Genomic DNA, 21,868 nt, shown 5'->3' on the forward strand with positions numbered 1-21,868 from the left:
ACCGATGTAAACGCAGATGGTTTTGTAATAGTGTGAACAATGTTATCACAGACGATCACCGATGAATTGGGATTAACACCGCCATACTGTGATGTAGCGTGAACCAGCCTTTAGCATATATGAAGCACGTTAGAGAAGCATAAGCACAGCTCTGCATCAACTATTTACTGACTGAGCATTTCTCACCTTTAAAGTTACACGTACTGGCTTAACTTAATCTGCTATCGAGTCATGTTTCATATAACATGCAAGAATTGGAGAATTAGCCTGAGAAGAGATGAAATTCGCATCTATGTGAGGCTAATATTCGCGCTTTTTGTCCAACATCTACTTCAGCCAATTTTTCTGTGCAAGAACTTATCACACCGCCGCTAAGACCTTCATATGACCTTGAGAACCTTAACATTTGCTAAATTTGAAGACTGAACCTACCCTGGCATCGGTCACTTTGAATTCCCTCAGAGTGTAATCCGACATGTTATATTCAGCGTGTGGGTCGACCACAAAGTACTGATAGCGAGCTGATCTCGTCTCAGGCCAATACTGGTGGCACTTGTCACGACCCAGCTCCTTTGTCTTCACTAGCATCACGACTATTGTGCAATTGTGCTCCCACATCATTCGCCAAAAGTCTTCCACTGTCTCAGCTACAACCACCAAGCGTACATATAGACTTGCAGAGGATTTGTTAAATCGTACGCATATAATAGAGATGATGTCATTAGACAAGGCCTAAAATAACTATCCGTTGAATGCATTGATTATATGCTAACTTATTAATAAAAAGGCATCTTTCAACGCAAATACAGAAAACAACAGCTAAAAAAAGTGCAAAAGGTTCTAAAATATAATTCACAAATATGTCAAAATCTTTGACAATTGAGAAACTACTGAGAGGATGTGAAATTCTTTGGCTATGGTTTCATTTAGCAAAACTTTCAAGCATACATGAATAGCTTAGTCCATGGCCATATCGATGTATTGATATAGAAATGCTCACAGAGAGGTCCTTGTGTTGCTATATAAGCCTTCTTGAAACGGTAGCCATCAATAAAGCTGCCATTGATGTAGTCACTTCCATCGACACCTCGTATGGGCGAGAGACAAACTCTGTTGCTTTCGTATGGCAAAACATTGATGAGACGATTCTTGAACTTGTTAACAGGTAGATTGGCAGTAGCAAACCTGGACGGATTTATCTTGGCCACAGAAAGAGTCTGTAAAAGGAAAAGCTAAATGTGAGATAAAATCAAGCATTGAAAAATTTAGAGTTGTCTTCTATCATGATAGATAACTCCCAATTAACAGTCCAACAACTGTAGGTCTATGAATGTGCTTGTCTTATCATTATATCCAATCAGTAGTAAGGATTAACCTTAAGCAATGAGATCTTATCTCTTTTGCAAAAAGTTTCACATCAGATAACTTGCAGCCACAATCATTCATCTTACTACGACGGTTTAGCACAAAAATATTTCTATCAATAGAGGAAAAACTTAAAAACTACTAAAATCTACTGAGCTATAAATACACTTATCCATTACAAATATTACCACCCTAGTAGTCTGGAAATCAAGTGCGCCATGAAAAATCATCAGGTGTAATAACTATACATACAAGTATTGCAAAAGGCCAAAAGTAGTCGACTGGCAAATGTGATTGAGTGTCAGTCTACTGAGCCGATACAAACACCAAGCTGACGAGACTCTTATTATAAGAAAGACTACTATTGGGCTAAAATAATGGAATTAGGAACATAAAAAATAATAAGATTTTAGAACAATTGCATCAAAAGCTACTTCAAAATTTCATGAATAAATAACGCTTTCACCAACTAGGTCCCCTGGTCATCATATAAGAGATGGCAAGTTACGTACTAGAAAGGCTTCAAGTTGAATAGACCGAATTTCGCAGTTGAAAGTTTTTCATCAACTAGTACTATCTGGCAAATCAGTCCTAACATTGTATAATTCTTATATAATCCTTATATAATCCTTGTATACTACTGGCCTACCTTGAACTCCTTCTCCATGCCTGTCGTAGGACCGTCAGGCTGTGTTAGTTTCTGTATGTGAGTATATAGGTTTCTGGCTGGAATTTCGGTGTTACCACTGAGGACAGCCTCCAACAAGGCATCGTGTATGAATATGTATTGGTCTTCGGTCTGAACCATATAGTTTCTCTGTGCACGCAGGCAAGTTACGTGTCCATAAATGTCAACTGTCTTTTCATGTTTAATTCGTTCCAACATGGCATCTATGACAATAAATGCTCCGGTCCTACCGACTCCAGCAGAGCAATGTACGACCATCGGTCCGGAGTCGGATGGAGTGGCAGCTTTCACTCTTCGCATGAATATTAGGAGTGGCGTGGGATAGTCAGGCACGCCGTGGTCTGGCCAAGCTGTGAATTGAAATTGTCTAACCTCTCTCTTCTCTCCAGAGCCATCCTATAACAGAAAACAATTTTAGAGTAAAGACAACAAAAGGGGTCGAAATCAAGATTTAGCCAAAGCTGTTTTGCTGTTACAACAGAGCAGCACCACCCCCAACCTTTATGTAACAATACTGACTATCTCGGGTTAACCTGACTTGCCGTTTGAAAGCAAAGAGTAAAGTACTACTGTAACAGGTTATTTAAAAATGGATTGCCTTGATCCACTGGATAACAAAGGTTTAATGACGAGATTTGAAGCTTTTTACGATTATAATTTAATTAAAATCATAATAACTATAACTATATTAATTATAATGTTAATTATAAATAAAATTATAATTAACATTGTATCTGATCTCACGTTGGTAACTAGATTATTGAAAGTTTCGACTCACTTTGAGAGACAATAATTAAAACAAGTTCACAGCTTTTTCATAAACCCGAAATTGCAAACTTAGTTGTGTTCAAACAGGTGGCACTGACGGGAGTCTCTATTAACACATAGTACAATCACATCATTTATTTATTACAACCTGAGGCTCGACAGGCTAAGATGGGTATCCTTATAGAATCTTCTATCTGCTTTTAAGCTGCATTGAAATATAAAAAACTGAAATTAACCTACCAAAGAATAATTTTGTTATTAAAACGTCAACAGATAAACAACCTTAGAGATAGTTCAAATAGAAACTAAAGGGGTGAGCAGGCTGCCCTACCACTTGAATGCTACAGCTGTGGGAAGGTCTGCCCTACCACCTCAATGCTACAGCTGTTTGAAATTAGCGAAAATTGAATATCATAGACTGAAGTGGATGAACTGCAGATGACAAATAACCTTACAAGATCAGCACTACCGGGAAGGCTTGAAAGGGAAGGCTTGAACGATGCAACTCTCGTCAAGCAGATATATTTGCCATTGCTACATGTTTTAGTTGATAATGCATGTCAAACAGGTGTCAGACACTAAAGCCTGGTACCCACTATATCGCCGTAGGTCCGCATTTTCCTTTAGGAGTTCATGGTCAACTATGTGAACAGTAAACTGATGACATCGACGAAGCAACGCGGACACGTCGGGGAAGTTTGCAACTATTAAACTTTCCGGGTATTTCGCGGAGCCTTTCAAATGTGAACCATTTCGGCGATGGTAATTCGTGGTCGCCAATAGCGTGATTTATTAACTTTCATTTATGATCATTGCTGCGGGACTAGTATTTGATTTCAGTCATGTGAAAACAAAAAGGTTTCTTCGCGGAAATTTATAAAGAAAAATGAGAACACTCCGTCACTGATGCAAACGCGGATGTGTTTGTAATAGTGTGAACATCGTTATCATCGATGATCACGAAGTATTATGGCATCGACGCTGAGATACGGCGATATAGTGATATAGTGTGAGCCAGGCTTAAGAGAACTGCTGGCCTGTAAATAATGCAAATTAAAGGGCAATATAAAAGGGTTTTATTGAATGCCTACTCACTGGAGACATAGATGTTAATCATCAAGCCATCTGCTGTAGGCATAATAAATAATCAGCGATGAATCATCTGCTGACTCACCTTCTCAATCTGAAATGTCCTCACAGTGTATGTAGCCAACTCCATGCTGTCGGTCAGTGTCACTATGATAGGCCCATACATCTCAGACCCCTCGGCTGGCCAGTAGGCATCACACTTGACCCGCGCTCTTTCTTCCAGCTTTGTCATCATAACTATTGTAGCGGACCTCTGCTCCCACATCATTCTCCAGAAATCTCCAAACGTCTCGGAAAGTGGACCCTGAAACGAGGAGACAAGTTGCATTTTGAAGCTGGTTTGATAAAGGTTGATTGACTCTGGATAAAACAGTGCAATTCTAGGCACCTCATTACAGCCCAAAACTGACAGATCAGACGCTGGCACTAGCTATTTTTAGCGTATAGGATTCTCAACATCGTATCTGATTCCAGACCACCAACGGTTAAATGACTTTTAAACTAACCACACACGGTCACGACTGCCTGGCCACATGTAATTAATACTAGTTCACGCACCTGGGTAGAAATGTAAGCATTTTGTTTTCGATATCCATCTATGTAGTTGGCATTGATATAGTCAGCACCAGGCATGCCGTTGACTGTAGGAAGCACAACTCGCGAATGGTCGTAGGCTATGACATTCGCGTAGCGATTCTTTGGTTTGTTGTACTCGAGGTTGGAATGTTCCCAGGTGAACTGCTGGCCTGGCTCTATGCTTTCGTACTCTTGAGAGAATCTGAGATTATCCTGGGCACGCAGCTGCTCTATGTGATTGGAGAGCTGTAAGATGGGGATAGGCGGATGGCTCTGCATACCTGCAAAATTTTATCATCGTGCTAAGCTCTAATTATTATCATATCAAATTCATAACTATACCGGGCATCATTTCAAAATGCTAATGTAGGGTTAAGATTGTAATGCAGGAACTTTCGTAGCTGCATCGATGCCCGTGTTATCTTCAAAAAGCTTCGTATAAAGATATTAAGTTGTCATTTCTTACTAGGAACAGCATGAGCGATGTCTTCGCCAATTAATTTGCTAAAACAGAATAGCTCTAGTATATTAGTTCAGAAAATGATTATCATAACCACAGGTCTAACGTTTCTGATAATGTAAGACATGTGTTTGTTCAAAACCAAATCAACCAATGAGAGCTGAGCATTGCCAAAGCTTCCAAATAACCAACAACATGAGTCTAACATCTGCCATCTGAAACATGTGCTGCTAGGCATCAGACTGTAATGACCATTCAAGCAATGATATACGAGATCTTATTAGAATATCTCCTGGACGTGAAAGTTTTGACCTTTTCTTAAGTTAAGGGTTGTTTCATGTCCATGTTTATTTCTGACTAAATAAACAAAAGGTAAGATCTAGAATAAGGCATCTGTTATGTTAAACAAAGAAGTCCTTTGAGCATTGATGATTCACAATGACTGGCTGAACTTTTGCCAAGGTTAGCCAATCCAGGTACGTGAATCGGCCAATCAGCTAAGCCGATAAAAAAGTGTACAGGTGTAGCAACGTGTTATAGATGAGCTTACACTAATCATTTGGGATTGTTTGTGATCTTTGAGGTGACCTTACTGCCAGGACTTTCAAGATTAAAATGGACAATACTTGATTGCAGATTCAAGTGGAAGTGCAATTAAGACATCATTGTTGCACCTCGGCAAAGTGGCTGACAGAATAGAGACGCGTTACGCTGGCAAGTGCTGCAACTTGCCGACATCAATAATGAGCGAGAGAGGCTGCTGCTCAACTGGTGATTCATTTCGGCACGTATTTTTATTCTGAGCGTTTAATCCACAATCAAGTTTTGTTGATTTTAATCTAAAAACATCCTTGGAGTCAGATCACCTCAAACATAAAAAAACAACCACAAATGAGGGAAACAGACCGATACTTTTTGATAAAATTTATTAAAATTTTGTGTAAGATTAGTTTCAAACGCTAGTGGCATGTTGATTACCATATTAGTGGCATGTTGATTACCTGGTGTGCTATACTGCAGCCTTCTCAATTCCACCGGGTCGGTAGGGTAGACTGGAGGCTGGTCTAGCTGGAGCATAACTTGTTCGGGAGCTTTCTCTTTCTGTGTTTTGCTGCGTCTTATCACAACCACCACAATAACCACTATTAGTATTATGACTATAACACCTACAAATAGCGATTACTCGACTTCATATAAAGAATACCGCATTGAACAGCGACAAATCGTGCTGACTAAAGATACATGGCAGATTGATTTTACCTCCGATTGGCCCAAGAATCAGACCCATGTCATTCTCCAGGGGTTGCACTGGTTGCCTACTAGTATCTGAAACGGGACCCTCTGACGTGAATGGACTCGAAAAGGAGCTGGAAAACTCCTCTCCCTGAAACAAACACGAGACAACTTCAATATGATGAGCAATGAATGACGGAACATTTCATAGCAGAAGACTTCTGAATAGGGGTGTGAGCTGTTGTTCACGGGGCTGCAAGAATCAATCGAGAAGAAAATGTAGGCTTATTTGTCGTCACAACTTGCCTATGTGAATCCGAATTTTTATCTCTTCTATAAATTAAAAATAAATATTGTAATGCTATCAATCCTGAAAATGATCTGCCCAGTTCACTTACCCACAAAGAAACGAGTTTCGATCAGATAATAGAAAAGAGGCAGAAAAAAAGTTAAAGATCATAGAGTGAATAATTTTTTACGTGTTGCTGCTGTGCGAAAATGTTAGGCTCTCCTTAGAATGACCTTCCAATAACATATTGTTTTCATATATTCCATATATTCTAAACAAGGAGGTAGGAGATTGTCCATGTCAGTCGTAGACTCGTAAGGGATGCGACGATGCAAATGAATAGGGAAGCAGCGATGCAAATGAATTGGGAAGCGCTGCTATAGCAACAGGTGCATGTTCAAAACAGCGCAGCTAGCAATGACTCTTTATGCCCATAAAGTCAGAGCTTCATTGGTGCTAAACATGAAAGCATGTCCAGTTATAATTAATATACTAAGTCATGTACCAGATTTTATCCCATTTAGTTGTTGCAGAACTCACATTCCAATGTTTCTATAGGCAATAAAATTGAAAAGATAAATGAAGTTGTGCAAAAAAGTATAATTATTGGAATTTCATGGATACAGCTAGTCTCACAGACATGATCGTAGACATCCAGATTCATACTACTGAAAGTTGCAAAGTGAACAACTACAGCTACGCGTAGTTCTACCACTCACCTGCACAAGTACGCGCACAAATGCTCTGTACTGCTTGCCGTCTTCCAGCTTCTTATTCATGTACGTGCCATACTCTCGTCCGTCGCCTACCTCAAACTCGTTAGGAGTGCTCTGCCCATCGAACCTCCCAGCGATATATGGACTGCCGGCTAAGGGGGCATCATCTACTGCCCGCTTTGTTCTTGTTGCCTGCAACTAAGAACATTATAACCATGCTATCACATATCTCACAACATTGACCGTGTGCATGAAGCTGAGGGTGACTGCATTGGCAAAAACTATCTAAACGCAGTGTGCAATAGTTTGTATGAAGCTCTCAAGTTTACTCGAATGTAAAGCTTGTTAAGCTAAAGCGAAATTGAAAAAAATGATATCTACAATTACAGATCTATTGCTTTACAGATCTATTGCTTTACAGATCTAATGCTTTACAGATCTATTGCTTTACAGATCTATTGCTTTACAGATCTATTGCTTTACAGATCTATTGCTTTACAGATCTATTGATTTACAGATCTATTGCTTTACAGATCTATTGCTTTACAGATCTATTGCTTTACAGATCTATTGCTTTACAGATCTATTGCTTCGCAGCCGGGCGATTCAGAGCTACAGCCCATTACACAAATTTAATCGCCACAAGGTTGATTAACAAAAGATCGGTTAAAATATATTGCCATGGAACCATGTCACACCAGCATGATCAATAATATTTGGGTTGATACAATTGTTACCATACATTTCAAATATCAAAACCTATCGCTCATAGAGTAGTCCTTTGTCGTAAACCCAGAGATAGAGCAATTATAAATGTCAAGCAATGCAATGTTTTTATACATGTAAAACAAAACTAAAAGAACGAAGAAAAAACGCACATTTAACAAATTGCAATTCATGTCATCGACCATGACACTACTCTGACATAGCTGCTAGAATCATTACTTTGGCCATTACCTCTGCTTAGAAAAATGCATCACAGAGCTGACTAAAAATGTCGCTCCGATTTGTTCATGGACAGTGGCTAATAGACTATTAAGTAGTTTGACTTGGGGCAATTGACTAGTATGGCAGGGCATAGCTTTAATGTGTCAATAAGTAGCTACGACAAGACAAGCTCAAGGCATTGCCCAGCAGGTGCTTACATCTGCCAGCCTTATGTCAGACGGTTTCAGGGAGTCGACACTCAGTGCCACAATTATGTAAACTTCATCGAACTTGTTTTCCTCTCGAGAGAAGGCGATGATGGCAACTCCTACATCCTGTTTGAGCCTTGGAGGATCAACAGCTGTTTAAAGAAAGAAACAAATGAGATTAGTAGAGATGCGGAACACGCATGAAAACTTCGTAGTTGGTAAGCAATTTTTAAACTGGCAAGTTGACAGTTTTAACACTTTCATATCACACGACAAAAGTCATCAATGTTTTACCTTTTGTGGCTACTTTGAGTGAGGCACTGTCGGAATCTCCCCGATATACTACTTCACCCTCAAACCGGGCTCTTAAATCAATGTTGTAGATATAGTCAGGCAAAAGACCTTCCAAGATTTTCTCTTCAAGACTAGCTGAGATAACTACATTTCCGTCATCAGTCTTGTCAGGCTCCTGTCTAGAGTGTCCAGTATATGCGATCTGCAAGCAGCCCACCAATTCATGACTTTACTGACTACAATGCTTGTCATTGCAACTCCTGACTAAAGCCACTACCACTCCTGACTAAAGCCAATGTCACTTCAACTGTTAGCTAAAGACACTAACTGAAATTTGCTATTTCAGATCTTGAACTATCCTGGTGTATGGTATCTCATAAATCATAGATAACCTTAGCTATAAGCTGCACAAGTCCAAAGGGTCATATTACAAATGTAATAGATGTCTTTGAAATAGAAATATTTAGGTCGGTTATCATGACCAGATCAGCACACAGTCGCTTGTAAGACTCACCTGGTAGAGCTCTGCACCGGATATAGCAGGGGAGTTCCAGGTAAGGAGGATGGAGGTGGCGGTGACATACTCACTCATAAGATCCTGCACGCTGTACTCAGACTGAGGAGGGAGCATCACAGCATTCACTATGGCTTCCTGTGACATGAGCCCTACATCCCCATTCGCTCCAACTGCTTGAACCTACCATATTATAACAATGAGTGAACTTTTCTCTAAGTGGATCGCTATTTGGTAGATGACCAGACCAACAAGAGTTTATTGCCAAGTCAATGACTATTCAAGCGAGTAGTGGTAACTAACGCGAGTAAACATTTTGAAATCACGAAATCGGACAAAAAGATTTACGATATTTGCAATATATTAGCCAAAAACAGCTGTGATGATATATAATTATATTAAAATTACTCATTTCTGAACTGCATTAGTTGAAAATTATCCGTTCAAAAAATGAAATCATAAAAGCAGAGCATGAGTTAACAAGTTGGAAACAAGTGACTTTCGAAGTAGCTAATTTTTACGAACATTTCTTTTAATTTATCGTTTGTGTGAAAGTTTTCTGGCTTATCGCAGACGTACGAACTAGCCGATTAGTCCAATTCTATGAACACCACTCAAAAGTTCACGAGTGATGTAGAAAATATGGCAGGGACCTTTCCAATATTGGTGGAATCTGCTTCGACCTTGCGCCATCATTATCAGTCATGTTGGGTGATCAAAGCCTGTAGGATGGTGACTAGATGAAGAAAAGCATTAGAACAGAAGCACTTTTGTCTTGCATTCACGCATTGGCTAATCGTCAGCATTGATACCACATGTCATACATGTACGTCAGTTAGGCTGACAGAAAATGGCTTTCATTGTCATAGCTTCGGGCTTGCAAGTATTTTTGTTTCCAAAAATGGGTTTTTGTTTCCAAAAATGGGTTTTTGTTTCCAAAAATGGGTTTTTGTTCTCCTAACATCAAAATAATCGCTGAAAATCGAAATTTGCTGATGATATATTATATGCATAGATGTAATTTTAAAATGCTGCCAGTTAACATGTAAGTAAGGGTACTAATGAACCCACAAGAATCCCGTTTATAGCTACCGGGATTCTTCCATTCACAGAAATACTTATGGTGCAGCATGTGCAGTCAGAGTTATAGAAGAGCGGCAAACAAATGACTGAAGAACCTGACAGCGAAAATGACTGAAAATGCCTGACAGCGAATGTTGCCTGACAGCGCTAATTCACTAATAGATTTCATTACTAAACAATCAGACATACCTTGAATGCATATGCACTGTGGATCTCTAAATTAGTCACCGTGTACACATTAACAGGTGTATTCACAAGTAACAACTGCCAATTGTCAACGCTGTCACCCGTATCCTGAGTGCTATAGTGTATTCTATACCCGGTCACTGCAACCAGTGGAGGTCGCCACCGTAACTTGATGGATGTAGGACTTATTCTTGTTCCATTGAGATTAGTTGGTGCAGGAGGCCCTGAAACAACAAGTTCAAGGACTATCGAAACTTCTAACACTGATTTAGTGTCTGAGTTCAATGGGTTCATAAAAAATAGCGACACCGACGACAGAACATGAAAAGATGCGTGTGAAAGAATAAAGCAAGAAAAAGACTTGTCCTAAAAAATATGACACGTGAGTGACAAACAACATCAAAATACAACAGCGATTTAAAAGTTAAAACATCCAACATTTAGCCCTGGCAAGTGTTAAGCGTGACAAAGAAAAAACACCAAAGAGTTAAACATAGCGTTCACCAAACCAACCGCATCGCGTCTACCACTAGTAGCAACCATCCACTGGCCATAGCTGGAAAAAGAAGATTAGAGATAAGGCAGTTGAGAGAGACGTTAAGAGAGTGGAGATGACTCCGTGTATGGGCACTCACTCGACTGGATGGTGTTGTAGGATACCCTGTGGCTAGTTGGCCCGGCACCCGCGCTAGTGAATGCGACCACCTGTATGAAGTACTTAGCACCGGGCGTCAAATCTTCGAGTAAGACTCTTGTTTCAGATGTGTTGACGGCTCTCAGGTCTATGGGATCCGCCTGGTCCTGGTAGCGTACTTGATATGATGTAATCACGCCATTTCTGAGACGAGGATCTAGCTCGCGCCAAGTGACGCGGGCCGATGAATCGGAGACGTAGATGGGAGTAATGCTCTGAGGAGATCCAGATGGTACTAAAGGTGCCAAAGCGTATGAAAGAATTAGTCATCACATACAGACAACTCTAGTCAAATTAGTTAACACAACATTGAGAGACCCGCGAGAGGCCTGTCACAGCCTCGAGGTATGGACTCTCTCTGCACACAAGCATACTGTAAGCTGACAGGTGCCACAGGAAATCATGTGAGAACAAGAATACCAAAGCCTGATTTCAACCTATAGACATTGACCAGAAATGGTGCGAAGTACAATGTAGAATATTTGGTATAGAGAAATTGACAACATTGAAACTAATATGACAGGTGTGCTGGATAAAACTTCAATTTTCAAACAATAAAAAGCCAAAACTACCAGCAGTCCTCTACCTTTCTTTTTTATTCCTACTTCTGTTCTGCTTTCAACTGCGTGTAGAAAAGAGGGCAAGATGTACTGATAGACTAGAAAATAGCCTAAATTCTAGCACCATATAACAAACCCAGAGCATAAAGCCATATTAAAGTAGGAATAGCGAGTCCCAAAAGGTTATGTAGATTAGCCAAAGATTTTAAAACTGAATTAGATGTGAAGGGAGCAGCGCAGGTAGACCCACCTCCAACCTCTGTTCTAATTCGATCAACTGCAGCAACACCGTCATTCAAAGCATATGAGTCGTATTAAAGTAGGAATAGCAAATCCCAAAAAGTTATGTAAATTAGATTAGCCAGAGATTTTAGAATTATATTAGATGTGAAGGGAGCAGCACAGGTAGACCCACCTCCATCCTCTGTTCTGATTCGATCAACTGCAGCAACACCGTAATTCACACTATTTTCTGCTTGCAGTCGAAACTCGTACTCGGTCCCCTTCACTGAAAACAGCAAAGAATCAAATAATCAAAAGTCAGCAAGAATACTAGTAAACAATTATAGTTCAACAGGGCAGGAGGCTGCAGACAATTATAGACACATATGACACGTGAATGCCTGTAGCAAGTATAACACCACACTTGACTAATTCACCGCACCTTGTCATTCCTACATTCTTAGATGGACTACAAAATAATCGCTCTCTAACTTTTTCTATATATTCATTGGCCACTTTTTAGACCGAAATTGAGTTGACCCTCCAAAATATCAATTTTGGTAAAAGGCAAAATTTTGATATTATTTTGTCTGTTGGTCTCACCGTTCCAAACACTGGAGTAACAACTGTAGTGACCAAGCCCAAAGCTATGTCAAGGTTGACATCCTGAATTGCAAAATTCTGAAAAGGCAGTTTTTTATTTCACATTTTTTATTTACAAGAAAATAGTGCTACCTGGAATTTCTAATCAGCATATCTTTTGCCAGGTAACTTCATAACTATACTTTTATTTCTTTTAATGTATTACACTTCAATGGATCAACTCTATAATACGAGCAGGGGCTTCACAAGCAAAGAATCCGGTCAGGTAAAAGGTAAATGAAATCCATGCAAACAGTAGATTTTAGATAATATTCTGAGGTAGATAAGAATTGGGCTGACTTACTCATCCTGGTAGCGAGGTAGCTGTACTGGTTCGCATTGACAGACTGAATCTCATTCTGTTGATCAGACGTCTTTCCCCACATGATCCGATAACTCAGCAAAGGGCCGTGTGTCTGATTGGGCCGGTTCCAACTGACACGCACCGTTGGTGGATTTTCTTCGACAATCTCTAAGTGCATATTTTGCGGTGCTGATGGAACTAAAAATCATCAAGAGGTATACGATAAGTCAAGAATCGGACAAGATACGGGTGTGAGATTGGCACAAGATAAGTGAGTAGCGTGTTCATACAATAACTTTGTGACATCCAACAGTGATGACGTAACGTAAATCTAAAGCAAATCAGTTCCACATTAAAACCTTTTAGAAAACCACAGCAACTCATAAAATTGACAACAGTTGTGTGAGGTAAAGAGTTTAACCGAAAATAACTTGGAGCAAAGTTAACTGTGCAACCGCTAGCCTCTCATGGAATATACAAGCGTGATACATAAAAACGTGTTCCACAGAGCCAAGAGTTACATTCTCGTAGCCTGGAAATTTTGAACAAATTTATCAAATTAGTTTTGTCCATGAAAAACTAGCGACTACCAAATCATTAACATACGGTGATTAAAGAAATTGCAGCTAAAAGGTACTATTTGAAAATTTTCACTCTTGTCACCTTTGTTACCACTTGCAGTAACTCCTGTATCCAAATGCGTTACGCTGCTCGCAGCACTCTCAGACACGGAGGGTCGTGGGGTGGGCAATAGAGAAGACGAAGGAGAGGAATGAGATGAGATGGTAGAAAGCTGACCGAGTGGTCTAGATGAGGGATATGCTAGTTTTGACGATTTGCTGGTTACTTGAGAAGGCGAGGTGACATTCGTGTTCGTAACTGAGAAACCAACAGACTCCTCTGATAGCACAGTCGTAGTTTTGAAAACTGATGTTGTCTTAGAATGAACTGAATAATTAGTTGATTGATGCACCGCACTAGCAGAAATATTGGCAGTTCTGAAAGATCTGCTAACACTATTTCTATGAGAACGATCGGGGGATGCAGGAGACACTATTGAGCTATGAGAGAAATGATTAGAAGAGGTATCAGAGAAGGTTCCCTTGGAAGAAGTATCAGAGGATGGTATATGGTAAACTAGCAAACCTCGAGTAACCTCAAATGAATTTACAGATTTTCCAGATAGCTTGGGAGAACTTGTAGAAGTGCTGGTCTTCTGCGGAGCGGTGATAGAACTGGAAATGACATCTGGTTGAGGTGATGAGTTTTGGGCCAGAGGAATGGAAGCAGCGGGGCCTTCAACGACCGAGTTGGCAGCGGTGTTTTGTTGGGGAACTCTTGGAATGGTTGATGAATAGGATGATTGAGTTGATGTTAGATGGCGCAAACCTGGCGCAAGGGAGTTTGTGGCCGGTTTAGAAGGTTTAGAGGTGGAAGGTTCAGATGAAGGATGTGCGGAATGACTAGAATGTGGTATTGTTGAGATGGGTATTGAAACTTTTGTATGGGTATTTTTATTTGAATAGCTCTGTTTGTCGAGTCCAAAGAATTTAGAGATGAAAAAGACCGTAGGAGGTGGCGGAGGAGGTGGAAATGGGGTCGACAAGGGAAAACCAAGATTGGAATGACGGGAGGGCATATTAGACAGAGGTGCTACACTTGCAGTCGTAACGCATTTTGTGGTTTCTGTGTAGAAGAACAGAACAGAAATATTTTCAATTTATCTAGCAAATTTCACACAAACAATGCAATTGGAAAGCCATACACAGCTAAGGTAATCAATCCTCAGTTAAGCTTACCTGCACCCAAGGTCTCAACAGTCTTTGGTCCAGTCGGTGAGCCATCACCGGCAACAGTGAAGGCGCGAACTTGAAAAATGTACTTGCTACGGGGCTCGAGGCCTGTCACAGTGTAGTTGAGAGCGAAGCCATCAATTAGCTGAAGAACATAATAAGACGTAACAATGCTACGAAAAATGCTAAGAAAACGGATTTAACACAATCAAAATGACAGCCTTGACACTTTCTCATGCCGACTGACAAGATAAAAGCTACTTACGTTAATGACCATAGGATCTCCTATCCTCATGCCGTTGTCATCCAGAGCCGACTTGAAGATCTGGTAGCCCCTGATTACTCCTTTAGCGTTGCGCTCTGACGGACGTCTCCAACTGAGCACGACAGCGGTCGAGTTGAGTGGAAGAACACTGAATCCTCGCGGTGCATCGGGAACTAAAAGAAATAGTAGCATGAAATGCAAATTCTGAAGGTCTCGCCGTGACAGCGACGCCGCGACAGCAATGTCATGACAGCGATGTCAATAATAATGGGCATTATGTTATGATTAGAACCAAGAAACTCAGAAGCAGGTTGGATGCAAAATTAAATACAGATCTACATGAGGAGATAAGGAACTTATACAAGATATGTATAACACTGACTGGGCTATCTACGCCTGAATAGCTAGTAGCATATTCTAATACTAATATCGATGGCTGACATGCATCAATAGAATGAACGGCAGCATTTAGGTGGTATCATCATACATACCATCTTGTCCTGAACGAGCTATGATCACCTCAGACGGAGGGCCATCACCTATGGCTGTACTAGCTTTCATCCATAATCGATAGTTAGTCCAGACGCGCAGGTTGCCCAACATTATTTGAGTTTGCGTTGGTTCAGGTATCACCTGCATAGTGGCCATTGCGTCGTCACTTTGCGGGGTGTCGAGCATGTAATAGAGCTTGTAGCCTGTGATTTCACCATTCGCCTCTGAAGCTAATGGCGCCTCCCATGTCACAATAAGCGATGTTGAAGAGTTCTCCTGATCAGGCTCAGGAGCCTTGGCTTGAATATTGCGAGGCGGCGAAGACGGTTCTTAAAGAAAAATTAAATAATACGAGCATGCAACACTGCTAGGCGGGCTAGCAAACGCTAGCAACTGATAATTGCAACATAAGAATATTTTGCGAGGATTCAAACTAAAATGGTCAAGGACAGTTCCTTGTTGACTACAGAATGAACTAACTGACAACGAATGACATGTGGGCTGCTAAAATTACACAGAACTGCTGAAAATTCCATGCTGACATCAAAATTATTCTAGCAGATCTTCTCTTGTTTAGCGGGTTGCATTTATTCAAAAACAGAGATTGACATCAACCCTTATCAGAAATCACCTGTAAGGGCTGGGCAGCAATAAAACAACCTCAAAATAAAAACTCACATAGAGGATTACTAAACAAAATGATCTTAATTTCTGTTTTTTTATGGTATAATCGTACAAAACATGTTCTTTTTGTTGATATATCGTCACTATTGTTCCATATTTTTCTTAGTTTTTTGCAAAATATTTTTAAAACCATCAATGTACATTTTCATTTTGCTAAGACTGATCTTTTGCATTCTGAGAGCAATACAAACAGGCAGAGTGAATCAAGCATTAGACAGGGACTACTCTATGTGAAACAACATGGCAAGCATTTACGATTCCGAGTGTCTCTAGTTTCCCTGCTGCGTGATGATAAGGCATACTGCTTTACTCGGTGAGTCGCTGTATAAAGCATGGGGATAGAGAGAAAACTGTTACATACAGGCAGCTAGTTGAACGAGAAACATGGTAAAGAATATGGGCAAGTGAAAGGCAGAGACTATCTATACAGTAATGGTGAAGAAGCGCTACAACTTCACGAAATGTTTAGAAATGATAGCGATGCTAGACGTTGATAAAACAGTTCATTGTTATAGTTGAACGAATAACTATGTTTAACGTCATAGAAATAATAATAATAACATCAATAACAATAAAATTTGGAGAGTAACAGATTGTTTTACACCGCTGTGTGATAGCAAGAAAGGTTCATTGAATGGAGAGTTACAAGCTTTTGTTTGAGAAAACCGCGTCATAAAAATGTGCCATTATTTTTACTTGCTGGACCAGCAAGTAGGTCGGGTCCGCATGGTTGCATCCACAGCTGTGTAGAAGGATCAAGGCTTGTGCATGCTAGAGAAATACTGTAGGAATCCAAGTAGTTCCAGAGGTGACAGACTCAACTGCGCTTATAAGTCGCGCTTGCTACTTTTTTGTTGCGATTGATTTAAAAAACCAACACTCGACAAAACAACGCTGGTTTCAAATAAAGAAATTTTGAAAATATGTAGAAACTATTCATCACTTAGACATTCTCAGACTTCGACAGCAGTTCCGAGGATGCGCCAGCCTTTATTAGTACAGTTTTACGATATAGCCTAGAGTTAGTAAGGATATAGTGAAGCATACCTGATTCCTCAGTTTTGACTTGAATTGTGGGTGTGTGGGGACCCACCCCGTGCTCAGAGCGTGCTGTCATTTTGATATGGTAAATTGTATTGGGAAAGAGGTTTTCCAGGACATATTCTACTCGAGGAGGATAGACGCTTCGTGTTGATGGCTAAAACACATAAAAAAACAACAGCCTAAATATTCAGCTATTCTAGCGAGCCCAACTTCCAGTGACGATGCAGTTAATACATCATCATCTGTTAGTCTTTCAACCTATTACCATAACTCTGTGTTTTGAGTTATCAGACATGGAATTAGGTATCAACGCCTCCAATGAGTATCGGCTGATCAGAATTCAAGGGTAAAATAACTCCTGAGAAGGAACAATTCAACAGTACAGTAATCAACGTCATTCGTCGCAGGCTAATTCTATTTGTCATTGTACAATTACTGAATCAATGGACAAGCAAGTCTATATGAATGGCTGGAGCAGTTGCATTTGAATAAAATCTTTAGAACTTTGAACTCATTTGTGTTGGAGCCAATCTGATATCGAAGCTTGTCTCAGATTAATGATACGCTGTTACCTAAACACTAGTTCCCAAGTTACATCCCTAGCACATTGATAACATAATTAGTTGCATTTCAGCTGATATTACTATAAATGCCTATATAATACATATATTTCTACCTAACCCATAATCTTTTTTATAGAAAAAGTTTTATACACATAAAATAAAGCAAAAAAATAATTTGCGTAGCAGTAAAAAAATTTTTTTTCTATATTTAAAAGATTTCAAATTTTTAAAATTTTTTTCAATTTGGGGGCACAAAGAGTCAATAGATAGAAAAGGTATTTCCATGCAGTTATACAAGACTTGTCAAAAGTGATGAGATTTATATCTAAGCTTATAGTTTCAAAATACAATCAAGATATAAATACTTGACAATACAATAATTTGTGAAGTGAATTACTGGGTAAGTACAAAATACAATCACCGTGTCATGGATATCTTGAAGCATATTGAAATAACATCAGTGATATATGAAGGAGTTAAACCATTCAGTATTTTGAATCAAATAATATTAGTAAAATCTAATTCTACTTATCCTATATAATCACATTAATTCCAGTTTTTTAATTAGAGGTTATGCAGTAAAAAGGTATTGTAGGCTACACTTGCGTTATATAATACAACAAGTTATTTGCGCATGAAGCAACTCTACAATAGCTGAAAGTATATAACTGTTTTATTCAATTTCTTTTATTAAACAGTCCCACTAAAATCACTAACTCAGACAAAGTAATTTCAATTAATTATTAATAAGTATTTCATTCATCAAATATGAAGTTCATTTTTATAAAGATTCGCAATTTATTGTTTTGCTTTATTTAGTAGGAAACATTGTGAAAGTCATGCTAGGCACAAATCATATGCATCTGTGTTGATCCTTTTTTTAAACATAATGAATCCTTTAAAATTGCGTTATAAATGGTGTCTAAACTGCATTTATCTGCAGCGAATTGAACTCCTAACACAAAACAATCTGGAACTGTGTCAAGGCAAACAGCCAAGATGTGACATTTTCATCCAATCTTTACAGACAAAAAATACAGAGTCGCAGGTTCACCTAAACGCAGGAACACAGGCTAACCATACAAGCCACTCGTATAAGGCTGCTAGGTTAGTTATGCCGCTACCAGGTAGAGAATGGTAAAGACATACAAGGCTGATTGTCACCCCAGCACCACCACCACACCATGTTATTAACACGTGTCACCTAGGTAACCAGAGTGAAAACATGGACTGTCTATCCTAGGAAGTGAGACAAACGGGTTAGTATGAGTTGTTCGTGTGCTCCTTTCGACTAACAAAAGTACTTTCTGAGCCAAGTGAATGAGTAATAGCTGGAGAAATAAAATCCAACTAGAGCTTTTCCAATGTTACCTGAGAAGAATCTGAGGGCTACAAACAGTGAGTTTGTCATTGTTCCACGCTTATCACAACTATGTCTAAGGACTGAAGAACACTGGAGTGGAAATGTGAGACATTACGAAACCCTGGCGTCCGTTTTGCAAAGAATTATTCATACCTTAGGTTAATCATCAGTGTAGTCTTTGTAATTGAATTTTATGTAAATCAATTTATATTATGAAGCTTGCAATATATTGCATAGTTTTACTATTCGCCTTTAACATATTAATAAAATAGGTCTTTATTTTGAATGACATGTTATTTTCAAGTGACCTAAAATCAACCTTCTTTCTGCCGATGTATTTCGAGTTTAATATGAAAAGAAATTCTCTGACAATCAGACATCCAATCACGACAAAGAAGCAGGTTTGAATATCAGACACTTTCGATACACAAGCCATTAGCATTAGACGGCGATGTTTAATGCCCACAAATTTAGCGAACAATTCCTCTACAGTGTGCTTTAGATTCATCTAATAAGTGATATTGCATTATTATATTATGTTTAACCAATGAAAACATGAAAAAATAATGAATAAAATATATACAATTGAATCATTATAAACAAACTAACAGGGAAAACATGCGACTTGGTCCTTGAATATTATTTTGAGTGTTAAGAATGGGTGTTGATTATATAGCAATGTTCCATAGCTGTTTATAAAATCAAGGATTCATTCTTCTTACATTTCAATTGATAAAAGAAAAAATATATAAATTACTTTATTGACAATAGTTTCACATCAAATAGAAATGTTTTTCGAATTGTGCTATTTTTGAAAAATTTTAGTATTAGACAGCTGCTCGTGGGACTTACATCAACTTTTGTGTAAACAGATTGACTTGAAAATAATTTGAATAAAGGGGACAATTTTTCCTGTTTATTGATCTTTTTTGTAAACTTTTAAACATTTTGACATTTGATGAGTGGGTGGGGCAAACTAGTAAAGTAGAAGAACATACTGTCTGACTGCGGGAGTCATTTATGTAGATTTCATAACTTAAAATTATCTCCTCTCCTTCTGGTTTCTCCCATCGCAGAGTTATAGAGTTTTCAGTTTTCCTCACCACCTGGAGATTGACCGGAGCCAGGGGAACTACAGCAGAAAGGCGACTCGTGAGTTCTTCACACAAAAAATTACCATGCAGTTTGTCGTAAAATACTGAATTGATAAGATAAGCATGATAAAAAATAAATAACACGAAATAAACAGATGTAAAAATCTAAAAGTACAAACCAAAATAGGAAAAAAATTGCATACTAGCCATTCCAACATAAATGTCTACATATACTTCACAACAAAGTGGCTATTTAATGAGAATTAGGTCTACAGAAAACGTGTTGCAGTGTTGCAATGCCACTCATTTCTCCTGTAGCGGCAGTATAACTAATAGTAGATTATAAATGCTTTGTAAACAGAGACACTAATATTCCTCGCCAAAAGCGATACAACAATGACCCTACCTTTCGCACCGGCTGCAACAAGTACAATAGAATACTATGAGTACCGTCACTGAACAGGAATATTTAAATTATAAATAGGAAACGCCAAAGCATACAAAGAATGTATCATGAATTGGAAGGGAGACAATTACTTGACTATGGCTCGTAACGGTTGTAGCGAAGGAGAATGAAAAGAAACGACACAAGAGAGCGCATATTTCGAGCAAGGTCAGGGTGATGTCAGTGTTAGTATAATCTGTGTGATTACATTTATAGTAGGTTAGAATATGGCAACAAACACGACCACTGAGAGCTGTAGAACAAAAGCGCAGTTAGAGAAGTGACAGAGCACTCATCAGCAATTGTCAGTCTACAATATCAATAGGAAGGCAAATGAATAGCCCCGAGGTGGTGTGAAAGCTCGCCCACTCGTGCTCACGCGCCTATATTGTTAAGTCAAGTCTAAACCACTAAACGGTCCGTTTGATCGGCTCTCCGTGAAACACAAACAGTAAATACTACCAAGGTTTATTGGAGTGGAGTATTGATCATTATAATAGAGTGGGACAACTTGCAGGAATTAGCAATAAAGACTCGCTCTTGGAAAATCAGCAGTTGTATGTAGTCTAGTGCCTATAACTCCATTACGGCAGCAAATTACCACAAATTGGTGTTTTGGTCTAGTGGTTTAAACTAGGAAGATACAATCACATGATATACTTAAAGCAAAACATCAATACGGCAGCGATGTTAGAAAGCATGCTGGAATAAAATAGTGACAGCTTAGATATCCTTGAGGATAGTAGATCCTATCACTACTTACAGGCTCCAAACTCACTCAGCGCTAAATCGAAACAAAAGTCCATTTAGACACAATCTGTGGTTAGATAGAAGGTGCACTTCCTCTACCACAAATAAACACTGCTCGTTGAGCAATGATAACTGCATCAGATTAATTTCACTGCAGGTTTTCATAGTATAAGGATTATCAGCAGAACGTAAGCAAATTCAAAAATGCTATCACTCATTAGGAAGGTGGCGGTGAAGCTCAAACACAGCCACTTTAGCTATCACAAATAGCCATACCAATAGAATAGCGGACAGCAGCAAACCGCCTGCCGAACGAACGGACGCTAGTCAGATTCAGCCACAATTACAGACTATCAGAGCCGCACTGCACTCACAGCATAGACAGAGCAATCAGGGAGGTAAGGCTGAAGATGCAACCGAACAGAAGAATAACCAGATAGGTGAAGAAACAAAATAAAGGCAAGGTCTAGCCTTGGTCCAGAAATGTCTAGTCTTTCCCATTGAAGCATTCAAGGACTGATGAGACCAAACGGTATATAATGTCGCTTTCTCTTTT

At 39.2% G+C, this 21,868-nt stretch overlaps 1 protein-coding gene across 5 annotated transcripts in view; it reads right to left on the minus strand.

Moving 5' to 3' along the window:
• LOC137410626 (receptor-type tyrosine-protein phosphatase delta-like) overlaps positions 1–21,868 on the minus strand; it is a 69,706-nt gene that overhangs the window by 3,002 nt on the left and 44,836 nt on the right. For 3 of the 5 annotated variants that reach the window (XM_068096079.1, XM_068096076.1, XM_068096080.1), the window contains 21 exons: positions 20,022–20,155; positions 19,032–19,049; positions 17,101–17,251; positions 15,369–15,698; positions 14,878–15,050; positions 14,619–14,757; positions 12,820–13,017; positions 12,067–12,159; positions 11,033–11,326; positions 10,401–10,621; positions 9,129–9,311; positions 8,615–8,816; positions 8,330–8,472; positions 7,188–7,382; positions 6,207–6,330; positions 5,948–6,112; positions 4,469–4,767; positions 3,996–4,214; positions 2,015–2,449; positions 1,001–1,217; positions 433–647 (listed from right to left, as the gene is read on the minus strand). In XM_068096079.1, coding sequence (XP_067952180.1) covers positions 433–647; positions 1,001–1,217; positions 2,015–2,449; positions 3,996–4,214; positions 4,469–4,767; positions 5,948–6,112; positions 6,207–6,330; positions 7,188–7,382; positions 8,330–8,472; positions 8,615–8,816; positions 9,129–9,311; positions 10,401–10,621; positions 11,033–11,326; positions 12,067–12,159; positions 12,820–13,017; positions 14,619–14,757; positions 14,878–15,050; positions 15,369–15,698; positions 17,101–17,251; positions 19,032–19,049; positions 20,022–20,155 — 4,148 coding nt within the window. The remainder of the gene's footprint in view (positions 1–432; positions 648–1,000; positions 1,218–2,014; positions 2,450–3,995; positions 4,215–4,468; positions 4,768–5,947; positions 6,113–6,206; positions 6,331–7,187; positions 7,383–8,329; positions 8,473–8,614; positions 8,817–9,128; positions 9,312–10,400; positions 10,622–11,032; positions 11,327–12,066; positions 12,160–12,819; positions 13,018–14,618; positions 14,758–14,877; positions 15,051–15,368; positions 15,699–17,100; positions 17,252–19,031; positions 19,050–20,021; positions 20,156–21,868) is intronic. The other 2 variants (XM_068096077.1, XM_068096078.1) reach the window with 2 other exon arrangements.

Source organism: Watersipora subatra, chromosome 1 (assembly GCF_963576615.1).
Source record: "Watersipora subatra chromosome 1, tzWatSuba1.1, whole genome shotgun sequence".
Taxonomy (NCBI): Eukaryota; Metazoa; Bryozoa; class Gymnolaemata; order Cheilostomatida; family Watersiporidae; genus Watersipora; species Watersipora subatra.